Source organism: Dermacentor variabilis, chromosome 3, assembly GCF_050947875.1.
Source record: "Dermacentor variabilis isolate Ectoservices chromosome 3, ASM5094787v1, whole genome shotgun sequence".
NCBI classification, from domain to species: Eukaryota; Metazoa; Arthropoda; class Arachnida; order Ixodida; family Ixodidae; genus Dermacentor; species Dermacentor variabilis.
In genome coordinates, this window is record NC_134570.1 from 178,609,215 (window position 1) to 178,627,584 (window position 18,370).

Sequence of the window (18,370 nt, forward strand, 5' to 3'; positions counted from 1 at the left end):
TAACGACATATTCCATGGCCGCAAAACAAGTGCTCGTAGATGCAAAGGAACTGCGCATCCAAGGTAAAAGATGCCGTGTCATCGATCCCAACGACAGTCAGGTGAGAGTCAAACTTCATTGGCTTCCTTACCATATAAGTGACGACGCCGTACGCAAAGCGCTGGAACCATAGGGGAAAATTGAAGAAATGAGTAGAGAAACGTGGCTGACCGGAAAATTCAAGGGAGCGCAAACCTCATCTAGGTCGGTGAATTTCAGACTGAAACATGGATTTACTGTCGAATCGCTCCCGCATCAGATTCGTATTCAGGGCAGCAACACTCCTGTAATTGTGCCTGGACGACCACCCCTGTGTCTGAGATGTAAGAAATCGGGCCATATAAGAAAGGATTGTCGTATCCCGCGGTGTTCTGCATGCCACAAATTTGGTCATGAAGCTGACGACTGCAGGAAAACGTACGCTACCATGACGCGGGAAGACGGCAAGAACGACGACACAGATGCGCTCATGGACGATGATGAAGCTGTAGAAACATTCCAGCCTCGTAACATTAATCTTTCCTCGTGGGTAACTGAGCCTGCAACACCAACCACGCAAAAAGAAACCAAGGAGGCCGACTCTCCAGTCAAGGCTGTGGTATTTGTATCACCTGTTGTCTCTGTAACAACGGATAAAATCTGAGGGGAGCCCGAAGAAGATTGCACTGTAGTGTTTCAAGTTCAGTGCCCTTCAGTGCCTATGGAGTCGCATACTACGGGAAACATAGGAGAGATGGAGGAATGTCTGCAAGCAGCGGCGACCATAGTAGACCACTATGCCACGTACTGCGGCCTCCAATACTCCCCGTTCAAGTCTCAATTTGTGCATATTCGAACTTCCCCGAAATGCAAAATTTCAGTTCAGCTTTCTCTCGCCAGTGGCCCCATCCAAGAAGTGGAGGAGATTCGAATACTCGGTCTCTTCATTAATCAACACCTCAAGGCAGGCACAACTCTTGCCAAACTCCTCAAGGTCGGCGACCAGGTGGGCGGGATGGTTCGCCGCGTTTCCAACAAGCGAGGAGGGTTGCGAAATAAAAATGCGGTGCGGCTCGCACATGCCTTCGTAACTAGTAGAGTACTGTACTAGACCCCATACCTACGCTTACGGAAACATGACGAAGATTTCTTGGAGGTAGTACTCCGCAAAATGTTCAAGAGAGCCCTCGACCTCCCGATCTCCGCTTCCAACGCGCGTCTTCTCGCGTTGGGGGTGGTAAACACCTATCGGGAACATCGCGAGGCGCATCTCGTTAACCAATACACGCGTCTCGCCCAGATCGTGTCCGGTCGCCGCCTCTTAGACCGGTTACATATTAAACATGACCACCATACGATGGAAAGGGTTCGAGTGCCCGAACTGTGGAAACGCGCCCTCTACGTTCGACCCTTTCCAACTAAGATGAACAAGGAGGACCATAATGGCCGGCGCCAGGCGCGGGCGGATGCCCTGCACCGCCACAATGGCTCTAAGAAACACGTCTTCTACGTCGATATTGCAGGCCCCAACCACTCCAAGGGGGGGATAGTATACGGCTGCAATCGTACACGAGGAAAGACAAGTGGACGGCCTCTCGTTCAAAGCACCCAGCTCAACGCATGCGGAGAAGGTGGCGATCGCCCTCGCAGCCTCCCATCCCGACTCTAAATTGATCCTCACAGATTCCCGTGGAGCCTGTCGTAACTTTCAATTGGGATGGATCACTCCTCTCGCTGACAAAATTCTTCGCCGCTGTATTCGCGACTGCGATTCAACTCATCGCTCAATAATATGGGTCCCCGGCCACCAAGGCATGCCAGGTAACGAAGCCGCCCATGAGGCAGCCCGCGCACTCACTTACCGGGCACCAGGCATCACTTGGGAGGACCTTGACCCAGAACACAGCCCTCTTCTTTCTTTTAAAGACATTACTGAGCACTATCGTGCCGAACACCGCCGTTACCCAGTTCCTATGAAGGGACTGGGTAAAGCTGGCGAACGAATTCTTCTTAGGCTCTTTACAAACACCTTGCTGTGCCCGGCGGTTGTCAAGCACTTTGAGCCTCCTTTTGACGGCCGCTGCTCATTCTGTGGGGAGGTGGCCGACACCTTCCACATGGTTTGGGCATGTATGCAAATGCAAAATGCTTCTCTCCCCCCTATCACCCCTTGTCCTGCCCGAGAGGACTGGGAGGCGGCCCTACTCGTCTGCCAGGAACTATCGGCCCAACAAGCCATAGTTCGGCGGACCTGCGTAGCGTTCAAGACCAACGGGGTCCCAGAATGAGAGACTCCGCCCAGTATTGCAAGGGGCGCGATCAACTAGAGGTCTCTCCCCGAGCACCTCCCTGTATATATAGCCCAATAAATGCTTTTCACCACCACCACCATCACCGACGGCGTCTGAAGTGATCTACCCAGCAGAACTAGAACGCCCGGAGGCGCCCGTGGCGTCTGACGACGCAATATCTTCGACTGACTGACTGACTGAAAAACTTTATTGTTTGAAGTATTTACAAGGAGCGTGTGGAGCAGTCCTTAAGGGGCCGTTCCTTATAGAAACTAGGTGGGCACCTCATTACAGGCACCCATTGGCTGTAGCCGCGGCTCGGGCACGGCCGACCAGGGCCTTCTGGCTCGCCAGGTCGGAGCAGCCGAGCAGGGCCGCCTCCGAGTCCTCCCGGGTAGGGTTGGGTATAGGGGGAAGGTGAGGGGTTGATTGGCATGCCCACACCATGTGGAAAATGTCCGAAGATTTTTCCTCACAGTGCGGGCACTTCCCTGTGCACGCAGGGTCGAAATGTTTTTGGATTGCCGGGCACAACAGTGTTTTAGTATAGAGGCGAAGGAGTAAACGCTCATCCGCCTTCGTGAGGCCCTTACAGGGCTTAGGAAAGATTGCATGGCCATATTGGTAATATCTTCGATAGAAGCAGAGATTGTGGACTTAGGAGCAGAACGTCCCAAGACGCCAGCGGCGTCTGAAGCCCCGAACCTTCCGATGGAAGCGGAGACGCCAGAGGCGTACGATTCTCTGGATTCCGAGCCGGAGGACGCAAGCAATAGGGCTACAAGGATGCCTGAGCTCGGTTCGGACGAAGATGAAGGCACGTCTGGGAGTATTACAGATATGAGAAGCATGGTGCAACAAGTAAAATCGAAAGCGGCCATGAAGAGGAACCGTGTTACCACGGCTCCTCGGATACCGCCCGTGGAAAAACGTCACAAGCGCTCCTTGTGACCTGTAAAGATCACGCCTCAAAGTTATGCATCATTGGGCGGAGTATTGGCAGTTTTATCACTATGGCTCACTTAAAGATAGCAACCTTTAACTGCGTGAGCTTGGTCGCACGCAAGAGGAAGCAGTGCTTTCTAAATCTGCTACTGCAAGAATATGTTGACATTGCGTTTATTCAGGAGACAAAATTTTCATCGAGTGTGCAGTTGGAAGAAATGGACCACTTTGTTCGCAACCATTACTCGTTTCATTTTTCTCCTGCTTGTGGTTACAGTGGAGGGACGGCAGTTTTGGTAAAGAAACACTCAGCGGTACTAGTGTACCCCGAGTGGGCAAGGACCGAAACGGCTGTGTATGTAGTGTGGATTTGGTGCACCAGAATGAACCATACAAGCTTATTTCCATACATGCTCCGAATGACGCATCGCTACGAAAAGCATTCTTTTCAGGCCTGAGGCAGTATCATGACTCACCATGCCGTACCATATTTGCCGGAGATTTTAATTGTGTTTTACGTGCTTCTGACTGTTCGAAAAAGCGATCTCCAGATAACAGCCTAGCAGAGCTCAGGAAGCTTTTGAGAGACTGACTTTCAAGATGTTACCGAACTTGCGCCAGGTGATAATGACGGTTTTACACATTGGCAAGGTGACTCTCATTCAAGGCTCGAACGGTTTTACGTGTCTAGTGACCTCTCATCGTACAACGTGCGTTATAAGGTGCAACCTGTTGCATTCTCAGATCATGCATTTGTCTAAGCCATACTTGAAGAAAAGGAAATAACAAGAGGCACAAAGAGTGGCCATTGTGGAAGCTCAATGAGTCTGCTGGATGACAAAGAAAGGTTCGGCAGCATTAGGAATCTAATCAAGGAAAGAACGAAAGGTAGACACGATATTGTGGGAAGAGATAAAGGAAAAATGTAAAGTGTTTCTACTTGCAAAAGGACAGGACAAAGCAGCACTGGAGAATAGCGAAAAGCTTAGCTTGATAGGAACTCTCAAAAATCTAATTGAAGCCGAAAACTGTCACCCGAGTACCCTCACAGAAGATATCAAAGAGTGCAAAGGCCAGCTGCTGTCAATCTTGGAGAAGGAATATAAAGGCGCTATGATCCGGTCTAGGACGGAATCACAGCAGAGAATGAGGAACCGCTCAAGATTTTCAAGACAAAAGAAAGACAGCTCGGCATGAAAAACAGAATAGAAGCAATGCAGAGCGGAGACAGTACTCTCAAATCACAAAATGACATCGAGGCTGCTTTCTCTCAAGCATACAAGGACCTCTTCGAATACTGAAGTAACACATGCGACCGTCAACTCTTGGAAAAGTATGCTTCAACGTTAAACTGCATAGATGACGGGACAAAACAGCAAACGGATGAGTGTATATCAGAGAGCGAAAGAGAATGGGCCATACAGAAGTTAAAACCAAGAAAGTCGCCAGGAGTGGATGGACTCAGCACTGCCTTTTACAAGAAATTTGCACCGGAATTAGTCCCAATATTACGCGACGTGTACGATGACATTTTGAAACAAGGATTGCTGCCGCTATCTGTGCGACGAGTTCTTACTGTTTTACTGCCAAAGAAGCAGTCAAGGCAAGTGACGACAGTGAGCGATTTCCGCCCCATTAGTCTTTTTACGACCGATTACAAAATACTTGCTAAAATTACAGCTAGACAGCTGGACTTTGCCCGGGGATCAGTTATAGGCAACCATCAATCTTACGGCATCAAAGGACGTCGCATCAGTGATAACCTGTATTCGATGAGAATATTGTGCGAAGCTACCTCCGTTGATGGATCCAGGGCAGCGGTTTTGCAAGTGGATTTGAGCAAGGCTTTCGATAGAGTAACACATGACTTTCTCTTCAACTTGCTTAAGGCCTGCGACCATTGGGTACCGACTTCTGTCTGCTACAGACAAGTGACGACGCGACTGGTAATCAACGGGCAAACAACTCCCACCATCCAGCTCAACAGATCTGTTAGGCAACGATGCCCCATGTCACCAGTTGTTTTTGCTCTGTACTTAGAACCCCTGTGCCGAACAATTCTGAACGACAGCGACATAACAGGCTTCAGTTTCGCAGATACTCCTCTGAAAGTCCTCGCCTACGCCGGCGACCTTACGCTTGTGGGTGCCTTAGAGAGGAAATCCGCCAAGGAGTGCAGCATGTCATGGACTTTTGTAAAGTTTCTGGTGCTAAAGTGAATCCAGAAAAGTGCGCGGTGCATGGTTAGGTGCATGGGACTTAAAACCAGCAACCTTCCTAGAGGTGAAGTGGACGTCTGAAATCATCAGCTACGTCGGTGTGTGTTTTGATAGTGCCAACCTACAGAATGGACAAAATACAATTCGAAGTGTTACCCTCGCGGCAAAAGCGCAACAGTGGCACGGGAGAACGGTCCCGCTTATGAACAGAGCCTTTGTGTGTAACACTGTGTTCTTTCCAGCTATATGATACTCAGCGCAGGTGATGCCCTGTTTGCCGGCTCAGGTGAATCGAGTGCATAGATTTTCCGCAACATATATTTGGGAGTCACAGTTTGAGCGCATAAGGCGCAGTAATTTATTCTTAAGTAAGGCAAAAAGAGGCTTAGGGCTGGTAAACGTAGAGGTAAAACTCAAAGTTCACAGGTACCTTTTTTTCAAAAACCAAACCCAACATATTATACGTCATTCTTTCAAACAATTAGGAGGGGGGTACTTAGGCGAGTAGATCGAAGGTGCCCAAGGAGTCCCACGAGCCCGCACCCTAAAATTCTACAGGGAGGTGGAGCAGACAGCTCGCTTCTTCGAGCAGCCTTTTTCTCAAGAGTACCTAAAAATGTAAAACGTAAGAGTCTGTACTGGAACACTATAGATATGCTATTCCCACCACTACTATATCGGTCTCGAGCCGGAAGCCAGTTGGAATCTGACGTTTTCAAGCGTCTACCAAAATATTCTGTAAAACTGTGATTAAGGATTTTTTTTTTTTAGATTACATGTCGAAGTTCTACCTGTAAAAACATGGCTACATGACAAGGGTTTCTTCGTGCCGTGGTCAACGGACTGCCCGCTCTGTCCCTATCCAGAATCGTTGCAGCACGTATTTTTGTTTTGTGTAAACGCAGTACTATTTTGGCAGAACATACGAATTGTGTTTGACGTGCAGATATACCAAATTGGGATAACGTAAAATTTCTGACACTGGAAGGTGACAAAAATAACAACAGTGTTGAAACCATGTTATTGCCAGGTTTGTATACAATTTGGAGATCACGAACTGATTACGTCCTAGCTCTAGAAAACGCAAAATTTGCGTGGACGCACTTTTGTAATCCTTTTGCGCATACAAGTTCGCTGCTGGTCGGTGAAGATGAGTTTTGCAAGCGATGGCAGGTGTGGCAGAAGCGCCTGCAGCAAAGATGAATACTTATATAGATGTGCAATTCTCTGTGTATATGTGTGTGTGTTAGAAAAGCTGCAAAGAAAGAACGCTTCAGTGCATGGTGCCTGCTATGTATGGAAACAATAGAAATGAAAGAAAAAGCTGAGTGGTAACGTCTCCGTCTCACACTCCGGAGACCCTGGTTCGATTCCCACCCAGCCCATCTTGCAAGTTGTTTTTATTTATAAATTGCCTTCCATCATTTTTCCCTCCCGACCAACGCCACCGACACTGGCTTTTCTACGACACGAGCTCCTTAACGCTATCGCGTTAAAACAACTGGGTGGTGCGCTTGAATCACAGTTCTGACCCGCCATAGGTAGCATGCATGTGACATCACGTGCATGTAACATCACTTGCTCGTGCGGCGGCCATTCACCTGCGACGGCCGGTACCGGAACCGCAGTGGTAAAAAGGCAGTGGTGGTACGACACGAGCTTCCCAGCCTTTCGATCACAATGCCACCATCTAGTAAGCAGTGTTTTCAGGCGCTATACTACTCGCAGCTGATCGCACCAACGCGTTCCCGCTACGAGGGAAAAAACGCGGCACAGCTACAATGTTCATTCAGTACAAGTGGATACTTGCAGCGTCTTTCTGGGGATAAGTCATGGCGGCATCGTTACCTAAGGTGCGTTATTAGCAAACATTGTCAGCCTGAACGCTCACACAGCCCTACGGTCCCGTAACTGTACATTTATCTCATTAGAAAGAAGTATTTCGCATTAAGCCGGAGTTCACTGTATGCAGGCCTGGAATGAGCAGATTCAATTGAACTCAAGCACCGGCGTTTTCAGTGTTAGATGGCTAAGAAGTGTACACATCACGCAATACTGAAGGACGGCACCCTCCAAGTATTCCCTCCTCAACAAGTTTACAGGTTGAAAGCGACGGTCATCGCTCTGCTTCCGGCTGTTTATTTGCCAAACCACCATAAGCATCGAACGCCATGTGTCATGAGAAAGTAAAAAATAAAAGCGATCAGATTACTTCAGCGACAATTACCGCTTAGTCGATACAAATGACTGACTGCCAACACCACCATCCTCTCATGAACATCTCATTGGGATACGCACACAGTCATGCTTCTACGCTACAGTATTTCTTGCTGTGGCACCTCAAGTTCATTTACAGACGCCCCCACTGGAACAGTATTAGTTGCATGCAATACCGTCACAAATTATCAGGTACCATATCGGCGCGATACTGCCGCGGCCAGCGCGTCAACCTCTCAAGTGCCGTGTGCCCAATGGTCATTTGTTCGAATCCCAGTATAGTCGGTACACTTCTGTTCGTATTCACATTGCTGCGTCGGTTGCCGAGCAAGTCATTGCACGTTATATACTGCGCAGATCTTGCTGACGCATAAAGAAAGCTAATGTACATAAGCGTTTTTCAAGTTGGGTTATTACTGAATGCGTTGTGAACGCGAGAAAATGCATTTTAAAGACACACTCTTCTTATGCACGTATTCACAAAGCACTCTAATACTGATATTCTTGCCCTCCTCACCTTTTCAGTGCCTTAACGCGTTTCATAAGCAAACATTATAGAAGTTGAATCCAACCTTTATCTAACCATATCGCCTCGAAAAAGGAGCATTCCTTAATATAGTTAGCAGGTACCCACCACTTACCTGACGCAAAAAGCCCAATCGCTGCACATCTAATAGAGTTCCTCGCCATTATTGTCGAGTCGACTTTCTGCTTACGTCACCCAGCGGCGGGCAGCGAGCACGTTCCGGTTCCGTGCTCCACGCTGTCGCAGAGCGCTGGCTTCTCGCCGCTGGGTGGAGTTCTAAGAGGGCGCTGCAACTGTGCAGTTTCTCTTTCGGGTGTTCTCATATTCGAAGTTCGTCTTGCCACAGTTCCGCGGGCGGTCGCATTTTTCAGGTCCAAAAATTTATGTATGGCTCTTACGATGACTCTGCCGAAAGTAAAAGTTCGAAAGTAAATTACTTTATTTTGTTAATGCGCGACCAATTCCCCTCGTATCACCCGTCAACCGACGGTTCCCAGCACTCACACCACATCTGTATTGCAACCGTGCTTTCTGAAATTTCTTTTTTCACATATTCGTTAAACTTTTCTTGCAAGCACGCGGTATAAATAAACAGTGCATGACATTAAAGCTGCGCAATCGTGGTGCATAAATATAAACATTGCACAAAATTAATACCCTATAGGATGCGAATAAAGACAATTGTAGGCATCGCTTTTACTTTTACGCCATTAATTGCCCATTCATGAAAGCTTCGCTTCGCATCGATTGGACCCTGTGCGTTGGATCTCCGCAGTTTTTATTCCTCACCGTCATGGCGATGCGTTGATATGTAGTCGGTGACAACCTAAGAATGCAGTACGAGCTCCGCCTCGTACGCTGTGCACCTTCCCTTCCGAAAGAGAGCCGAGCCAGCTGGAGTTCGCTCACAGCTTAATGACGTTGCTCTGCTAATGTAAACGCTAGGCTGATTGGAAGATGAAACCTCGTTGTTCAAAGCCACAAAGCTACGTTAGGAAAAAGCATTTCCTCAAATGTTCAGGTTTCATCCGAAAACGAGTGTTACAAAGCTGATCTTCATGGAGAAATGACGTGTTTTAAACGGAAGAAACCGCTTGACGTCATGGAAGCAAGCAACCCAAGTTGAATGGCGCACCTATGCAAATTGTTCTTCAGTGTCACAGCATACAGATAACCTTTTGTTCTTAGGTTGTCACCGCTATATAGGAAATTGAAGAGTTGCCGTCTGAGTACTAACTGCGTCCCATGCCACAATGCTTTGAATGATGGCGACACCGAAATTCACTTTACACATTTCCATGAAGTAACTTTGAAAAAGAAAAGGTTGTGAAATTTTCCGCAGCTGAGAGATAAAGTGATTCACTGGCCTCATTTCTGCCTGTTTCGCGCAAATAACCGCGATAACTTTGAATCACGCAATTGACCGTCAGAATATACGAGTACGGCGACAAGAATCCCTTCCGTAATACGATCGATACAAATTCATAAAAGCAGAATGTGTCTGAAGCTTTGCCAGGAAGAAGCGGATAAAACATAAATCATCTTTAACTGTGCCAATTTATTTGTCAATCTTATTTTGCTTCCTGGAATATTCATAGATAAAAAAGGTTCAAAGAAATATGCGAAATGTAGTGAGCACAACATCGCCTTAGTGGTCTGTATCCTAAACTAATGTCAATGAATTTAGAACCGGTTGAACAGAAAACACACAAACTGGTCAAAATGCTGATACTAATTACACATTTTATTTTTTTTTTACATTTCTAGGAGTTGTTCGCCAGTGGTCAACTGCCTTTGCCGAAAAAGGAACTGTTGTGAAACAAGTATATTTTTGTGAATAGAGATTTTGTTTGTTAGAATATTTCTAAGCGTGAATCTCGCTTTTGTGGTGTGCCTGCATTGTCAAAGAGTATAATGTGTCTGTATTCCAAAACAAAAGAGACATGTTCGAATATTAAAACTCATACTGAAACCAAACGCCGCATTAGGGAAATATGTAGCATGTTGCATTCTTACGAAAACTGCCGTACATAAACGAAAACATGTCTCTCTTCCATCACAGCTCCTTTGGCGACGCCTTTTGCAGAAATATTTTATGTAGAAGTGGGATTAGTTTCCTAATAATAATTTTCCAGTCTACCACGAATCTTTTCCGCTACAGCGCGGCCATCCTGATTAAAGAATGTGCTTGGAGAAAGCCAACGCCAAAAGGAATGCGGTGAGTGCGAGACACTTACCAGAGTCCAACTTTTCGTCCGCATTCTTGAAGGTTCCTGCGTCAGCCGTCCCGTGTGTTTCTGCACTGTACAGAGTAGAGGCGATCACAGCTTGACTGACAAGCTGCCTTGCTGCCTCATTCCATGCTCTCCGCATCGTGCATTTGTATCCCCCTCCCGACCCTCCTTCTGATGGGAAGCTCCCTCTCTCCAACACGTAAGCGTAAGCAGATACTGGGCATCTCCTGTTTCATCGGCGCGACTCTCATCTCTTCGCCTCTTTCGGTAGCGCCCGAACCAAGTGTGGGCACGATTCAGATATGCAGTAACAGAGACTCGCACTTCTCCGCTAAGCGATGATGTTCCACTTGCCGTTCGAAACGACGCAACGGAGTGGTCTTATCGAGGCCGAAAGCTCTGGCGATTTGAGCACGCGTGGCTTGGTATCCGCAGTGCGGATTCAACCGGTTCGGAAGTAAATGCGCGACTCTGTAACAACAATATGACGAAATATTCTGAACCGCTCCCGTTATCAGTGATATCCTCTCCACTGTAGTGTTCTTTGAAAAACACGCAACCCCCTCATAGTGAGTACTTCACGCCCGTGCTGGGATCGCTCGAGAGTCTGGATATCTTTAGTCTGTTAACAATCGTCGCTTCTACGTATGCTGAGCGGTGTCCGCTTTCAGATAGAAAAAAACTACCAGTCGTTAGCGGCGTAACAATCACAAAGTGTTTTATCGTTATGTATCATCATCATCATCATCATCATCATCAGCCTGGTTACGCCCACTGCAGGGCAAAGGCCTCTCCCATACTTCTCCAACAACCCCGGTCATGTACTAATTGTGGCCACGTCGTCCCTGCAAACTTATTAATCTCATCCGCCCACCTTACTTTCTGCCGCCCCCTGCTACGCTTCCCTTCCCTTGGAATCCAGTCCGTAACTCTTAATGACCATCGGTTATCTTCCCTCCTCATTACATGTCCGGCCCATGCCCATTTATTTTTCATGATTTCAACTAAGATGTCATTAACTCGCGTTTGTTCCCTCACCCAATCTGCTCTTTTCTTATCCCTTAACGTTACAACCATCATTCTTCTTTCGGTAGCTCGTTGCGTCGTCCTCAATTTAAGTAGAACCCTCTTCGTAAGCCTTCAGGTTTCTGCACCGTAGATGAGTACTGGTAAGACACAGCTATTATACACTTTTCTCTTGAGGGATAATGGCAACCTGCTGTTCATGATCGGAGAATGCCTGCCAAACGCACCCCGTTATGTCAAACCACATCGTTATGTAAGGAAAGATAAAGTAATAAGAATAGTCACAGAAGCTAATACCTTCATCTGGAGGGCCCTCACGCATGTACTACAAGGACTGGCTCGTCTATACTAATTGATGAACTACCCTGCCTGCTTGTCACGCCATTTAATGTGCAAATGCTGCGCAAACGACATAAGCAAACACACACACACACACACACACACACACACACACACACACACACACACACACACACACACACACACACACACACACATATATATATATATATATATATATATATATATACAGGCCGCCATTGGATTCTGAACCTGGCAACGTTTAACGTTAGAACGCTATCTAGTGAGGCGAGTCTAGCAGTGTTATTGGAGGAATTAGAGGGTAGTAAATGGGATATAATAGGGCTCAGTGAGGTTAGGAGGACAAAAGAAGCATATACAGTGCTAAAAACCGGGCATGTACTGTGTTACCGGGGCTTAGCGGAGAGACGAGAACTAGGAGTCGGATTCCTGATTAATAAGGAAATAGCTGGTAACATACAGGAATACTATAGCATTAACGAGAGGGAGGAAAGTCTTGTTGTGAAACTTAATAAGAGGTACAAATTGAAGGTGGTACAAGTCTATGCCCCTACATGCAGTCATGATGACCAGGAAGTCGAAAGCCTTTATGAAGACGTGGAATCGGCGATGGGAAAAGTCAAAACAAAATACACTATACTGATGGGCGACTTCAATGCCAGGGTAGGCAAGAAGCAGGCTGGAGACAAATCAGTGGGGGAATATGGCATAGGCTCTAGGAATAGCAGAGGAGAATTATTAGTAGAGTTTGCAGAACAGAATAATATGCGGACAATCAACACCTTTTTCCGCAAGCGGGTTAGTCGAAAGTGGACGTGGAGGAGCCCGAATGGTGAGACTAGAAATGAAATCGACTTCATACTCTGCGCGAACCCTGGCGTCATACAAGATGTAGACGTGCTCGGCAAGGTACGCTGCAGTGACCATAGGATGGTAAGAACACGAATTAGCCTAGACTTGAGGAGGGAACGGAAGAAACTGCTACACAAGAAGCCAATCAATGAGTTAGCGGTAAGAGGGAAACTAGAGGAATTCCGGATCAAGCTACAGAACAGGTATTCGGCTTCAACTCAGGAAGAGGACCTTAGTGTTGAAGCAATGAACGACTATCTCATGGGCATCATTAAGGAGTGCGCAATAGAAGTCGGTGGTAACGCCGTTAGACAGGAAACCAGTAAGCTATCGCAGGAGACGAAAGATCTGATCAAGAAACGCCAATGTATGAAAGCCTCTAACCCTACAGCTAGAATAGAACTGGCAGAGCTTTCTAAGTTAATCAACAAGCGTAAGACAGCGGACATCAGGAACTATAATATGGATAGAATTGAACAGGCTCTCAGGAACGGAGGAAGCCTAAAAACAGTGAAGAAGAAACTAGGAATAGGCAAGAATCAGATGTGTGCGTTAAGAGACAAAGCCGGCAATATCGTTACTAATATGGATGAGATAGTTCAAGTGGCTGAGGAGTTCTATAGAGATTTATACAGTACCAGTGGCACCCACGACGATAGTGGAAGAGAGAATAGCCTAGAGGAATTCGAAATCCCACAGGTAACGCCAGAAGAAGTAAAGAAAGCCTTAGGAGCTATGCAAAGGGGGAAGGCAGCTGGGGAGGATCAGGTAACAGCAGATTTGTTGAAGGATGGTGGTCAGATTGTTCTGGAGAAACTGGCCACCCTGTATACGCAATGCCTCATAACCTCGAGCGTACCGGAATCTTGGAAGAACGCTAACATAATCCTAATCCATAAGAAAGGGGACGCCAAAGACTTCAAAAATTATAGACCGATCAGCTTACTGTCCGTTGCCTACAAAGTATTTACTAAGGTAATCGCAAATAGAATCAGGAACACCTTAGACTTCTGTCAACCAAAGGACCAGGCAGGACTCCGTAAAGGCTACTCAACAATAGACCATATTCACACTATCAATCAAGTGATAGAGAAATGTGCAGAATATAACCAACCCTTATATATAGCTTTCATTGATTACGAGAAAGCGTTTGATTCAGTCGAAAACTCAGCCGTCATGTAGGCATTACGGAATCAGGGTGTAGATGAGCCATATGTAAAGATATTGGAAGATATCTATAGCGGCTCCACAGCCACCGTAGTCCTCCACAAAGAAAGCAACAAAATCCCTATAAGGAAAGGCGTCAGACAGGGAGATACGATATCTCCAATGCTATTCACAGCATGTTTACAGGAGGTATTCAGAGGCCTGGAGTGGGAAGAATTGGGGATAAAAGTTGATGGAGAATACCTTAGCAACTTGCGATTCGCGGATGATATTGCCTTGCTTAGTAACTCAGGAGACCAATTGCAATGCATGCTCACTGACCTGGAGAGGCAAAGCAGAAGGGTGGGTCTGAAAATTAATCTGCAGAAAACTAAAGTATTGTTTAACAGTCTCGGAAGCGAACAGCAGTTTACGGTAGGTAGCGAAGCACTGGAAGTGGTAAGGGAATACATCTACTTAGGGCAGGTAGTGACCACGGATCCGGATCATGAGACTGAAATAACCAGAAGAATAAGAATGGGCTGGGTTTGGCAGGCATTCTCAAATCATGAACAGCAGGTTGCCACTATCCGTCAAAAGGAAAGTGTATCAGCTGTGAGTTACCAGTACTCACATATGGCGCACAAACCTGGAGGCTTACGAAAAGGGTTCTGCTGAAATTGAGGACGACGCAACGAGCTATGGAAAGAAGAATGATGGGTGTGACGTTAAGGGATAAGAAAAGAGCAGATTGGGTGAGGCAACAAACGCGGGTAAACGACATCTTAGTTGAAATCAAGAAAAAGAAATGGGCATGGGCCGGACATGTAATGAGGAGGGAAGATAACCGATGGTCACTAAGGGTTACGGACTGGATTCCAAGGGAAGGGATGCGTAGCAGGGGGCGGCAGAAAGTTAGGTGGGCGGATGACATTAAGACGTTTGCAGGGACAACATGGCCACAATTAGTACATGACCGGGGTAGTTGGAGAAGTATGGGAGAGGCCTTTGCCCTGCAGTGGGCGTAACTAGGCTGATGATATATATATATATATATATATATATATATATATATATATATATATATATATATATATATATATATATATATATATATATATATATATATATATATATATATATGAACTTTTATGTTGCACTACAAGTGCTAAGTTATGGGCGGGGATCGGCGTCTATCGATCATATATGCTGACAGTCACAGCTCTCACGCACTTTCTTTTAATAAGGCATAGCCTGCTATAGATGCTTGGAGGGCCACGGGTTAGAATAACTCAAACGGTAGCCAAGGCGCGGCACGTATGTAAACCAGCGACTTCTTTCTCTTCTTTGCCTACACAGGCTGGCCTCGCTTATTTGACCATCTCTTTCCACATTCTGCCCCGCCGAAGTAGCAGTGGGCATCTCTAGGTGATGCAGGACTTGAACGGGCTTTTTTACCATTTTTCCGCCTTGCGTTTTGATAGAACAAGCCCATACCAATGCATCGCCGCCGGGATATACTTGCAGTACTCGAGCCAGTGATTAAAGGCATCGTTTTTTTTCTGTCGTCTTCCATTAAGATGACGTCGTACACTTTCACACTGCAACCCGGCTTATGCGCGGACACAGTCCAGCCAAATGGCGTGGTGCCGAGAAAACAAGTGGCACACCAAACCTAGCAGCGACTTTCTTCGAGTTGTGGGAAAGCTTGTAGACGTATGGCAACACTGCGGGTTTGCCTCGTTTTTGGTCGGGCCCAGGCGTATGCCTTTTTCCCTTCACCTTCTGGTGCAATGTTTTAGACACCGCCCCAACGACCGAGCTCAGGTAGCCGGCTGTGTGTAGCCTCGCCAATTGCTTATCACAGCTAATCTGCATCGCGTGGTAGCACGACTTCATGTGAGCAAATTCAAGGCAAAGAGTGGATGTTCCTCTTTTAACGAGCTTCGTGTGTGCCGAATCATACGGTAGCAATTCCGTCTGGGCACGTGGGCTATATTGCCAACATACGTGGTCTTTGTCAAAAACTAAAGACAGATCTAAAAACTGAAGAGTGCCATGGGAAGGGATTTGATGTGTAAATACCAAGGAAATTTTCAATGAACCGACCTCTCGCGTTGTATCGCGAATCTCCCCACATCGTGCTGTGGGCATTAAAATCATCTGAGTGTATGTATGGGTCCGAAAACTGATCAGTAAGGCTATAAAATCGCTTTTTCCGAGACAATAATTTTGGGGTTTGTATATGGAATATACAAGTTTGCAGGGACGGCATGGCCACAATTAGTACATGACCGGGGTTGTTGGAGAAGCATGGGAGAGGCCTTTGCCCTGCAGTGGGCGCAACCAGGCTGATGATGATGATGATGATGATATGGAATATACAGTGATCAACTTATTAAAAATAACTGCCCGAACTGGCATAGCCTCAAGGAGTGTCTGAAGGGCGACATCTTGATAAGCTACAGATTTGTCGACAACTATTGCAACCCGGCCATACGAGGCGTTCCCCTCATCACAGTCGTTACGATAGATTGTGTACTGAGGAAGAAAGCTCGCCTATGTGAGTTTCAGATGTGTCTCTTAAACACACACAGCAACATTGAATTATACTCTGTAGGAGTTCTGTAACGTCATCTACGTTGCGAAGAAGTCCTCGAACATTCTATTGTAGTAGTTGCCTCTCCATGATGACAAAAGTTTTTGTGCTGTGTGTTTAAGAGACGATAATTGGCTTACGGGCCCTTTCCAGATGCCACGACGCCAGCTTTGTCTTTCGTAGAGCGCTGGAGAGAATCCCGCCGCTCCTTAGGCGCTAGCTGCTGTGTCTGAATCGGTCTTACGTCCATTGCCTTAGTGCGGCGCTGGCGACGCGCTCTTGTGAGTGCTGTATTTTTGTTTTGAGCTGTAAGGAACCACTATAAATCCCAACCAACTGGCCTAACTTACTCTTTTGATGAGTGCTGTGTTTGTCGTGTAGGCCTCGATACGTCAGACGAGACCTTGAAGGCCACCAGCACGGAGGTGAATACCCAGATGATGGACGGGATCTAAAATGTTTATTGCATATTTTAGCTGCAGCCCCCAAGGGGCCGGATGGCATCGCTGGCGGCTAAGTGCTTGCGAGTCGGACAGCCACCGTAAACCGTTGTGTCGCTACTCCCTGAGTCACTTCGGCAAAGCTATTCTTGGGTAAGTATGATAGCCGCCTGCGTGCTTCCTTGAACGATATGTTCCCTTTTACCTTCACTGTTGCTGTTTCATGTTATCTTTTCCGGGTAGGGTATGACCGTGAGTACTCCGCGTGCTCTCCATCACAGTTTACGCACTGTAGATCATTTTTGCAAGTTTTAGATGCATGTTCATGGGCGCTGCATTAAGCACACGTCATTCGACTTTGGCAGTTGTGGAACTATGGCCAAATCTTTGACATTTGAAACATCTCGGGGATTGGGCACGTAAGGCCTCACACGTATCTTCATGTAACCTGTTTCGATACTTCCAGAACATACACTTGAACGTAAGGATAGTATAAGGCGGTTTGTTGCAATTTATTCGCCATTCAGCCTCAACTCGATTCTCTTGACATTGCTTAGGTCCTAGTCTCTCCAACCCTCTAGAAGTTGCGCCTCGGTGAGTTGCAGTAAATTATCCTTCGAAATTACACCATGAGTAGTGTTCAGTGTGCGGTGAGCGGTAATAGTCAGTGGAATGTATCCAAAGGAGACCAGATTTGGCAGTTTTTCGTCTTCCGTCTTATCGCGGAGTTCCAAGAGGAGGTCACAGGCGGCCAGTGTTGTAACTTTATGATCTGGACCAACGACGTCTGCGAGACATTTCGCCTGAAGAAATGGTACAAAACTCTGACTGTTCTTTTCCTGTTTCTCACTGTGGATTTAATGATAGCAAGAGAAAATCTCTTTTTGGTCAGAAAAAAATTTGAAAACTTCTTCCATGCGCCCCCCCCCCCTCTTGTGGGGGCGATCAAGGAGCGGTTGAAAATTGCTAGCCATGTGTGAGTGTGCGCTTTTCGCCAATAACACCAGCCACCCACCATGGAGAAAGCCAAACAAGGGGACGTCGAAAAACCTGCAATACAAGCCCTGTAAACGCCAGTTGTACGTAATTGCTATATTCCAATTTGGTTTAAACTAGACTGGTTACGTCACACACGTTTACGAAGCTCGAATGAAAGAAGAGATAAAGAGAAGACAGGAAAGACTGAAAGATGCAGAGAAAGATGAAGATCGAAGTTTAGGATAGGAAAAAGCAACTGCCGATTTTCTCCAGGTGCGTCAGTCTCGAGGTGTCGTCTATGTGAAGCAGAGGCAAAAGAGGTGTCTTGCCTCCACGGCGCGGGACCTTAAAATAGAAACGCCCGTCATCGGCTCAACCTCCGGGATCCCTCTTTCTAGACACGGCTATGGCACGCGTGGCTACACGCGCGAGGGTTCAACCCTTATGTACGTAGTGTCGCAACACACCGAACACCTGATGAAGCAAACGCCCCTGCGGGCGGTGTTCTTGTATCTGCAGAACTTTCTCTGATGCAATTTGTAGTTCAATTTCGCATT

General features: G+C 46.8%; 2 protein-coding genes across 2 annotated transcripts in view; one reads left to right on the top strand and one right to left on the bottom strand.

Annotated features, from left to right (window-relative positions):
- The window catches only part of LOC142574341 (uncharacterized), a 50,524-nt gene extending 39,991 nt beyond the window's left edge, over window positions 1-10,533 (bottom strand). The window contains exon 1 of the mRNA XM_075683449.1: window positions 10,455-10,533. Coding sequence (XP_075539564.1) covers window positions 10,455-10,478 — 24 coding nt within the window. The 5' untranslated portion in view covers window positions 10,479-10,533. The remainder of the gene's footprint in view (window positions 1-10,454) is intronic.
- Window positions 468-6,444, top strand: LOC142573838 (uncharacterized). The gene is made up of 4 exons (XM_075683074.1): window positions 468-546; window positions 901-1,025; window positions 5,761-5,938; window positions 6,230-6,444. Exons 1-4 carry the CDS (start codon window positions 468-470, stop codon window positions 6,442-6,444), a joined length of 597 nt encoding a protein of 198 aa, XP_075539189.1.
- Window positions 10,534-18,370: the final 7,837 nt, after the last annotated feature.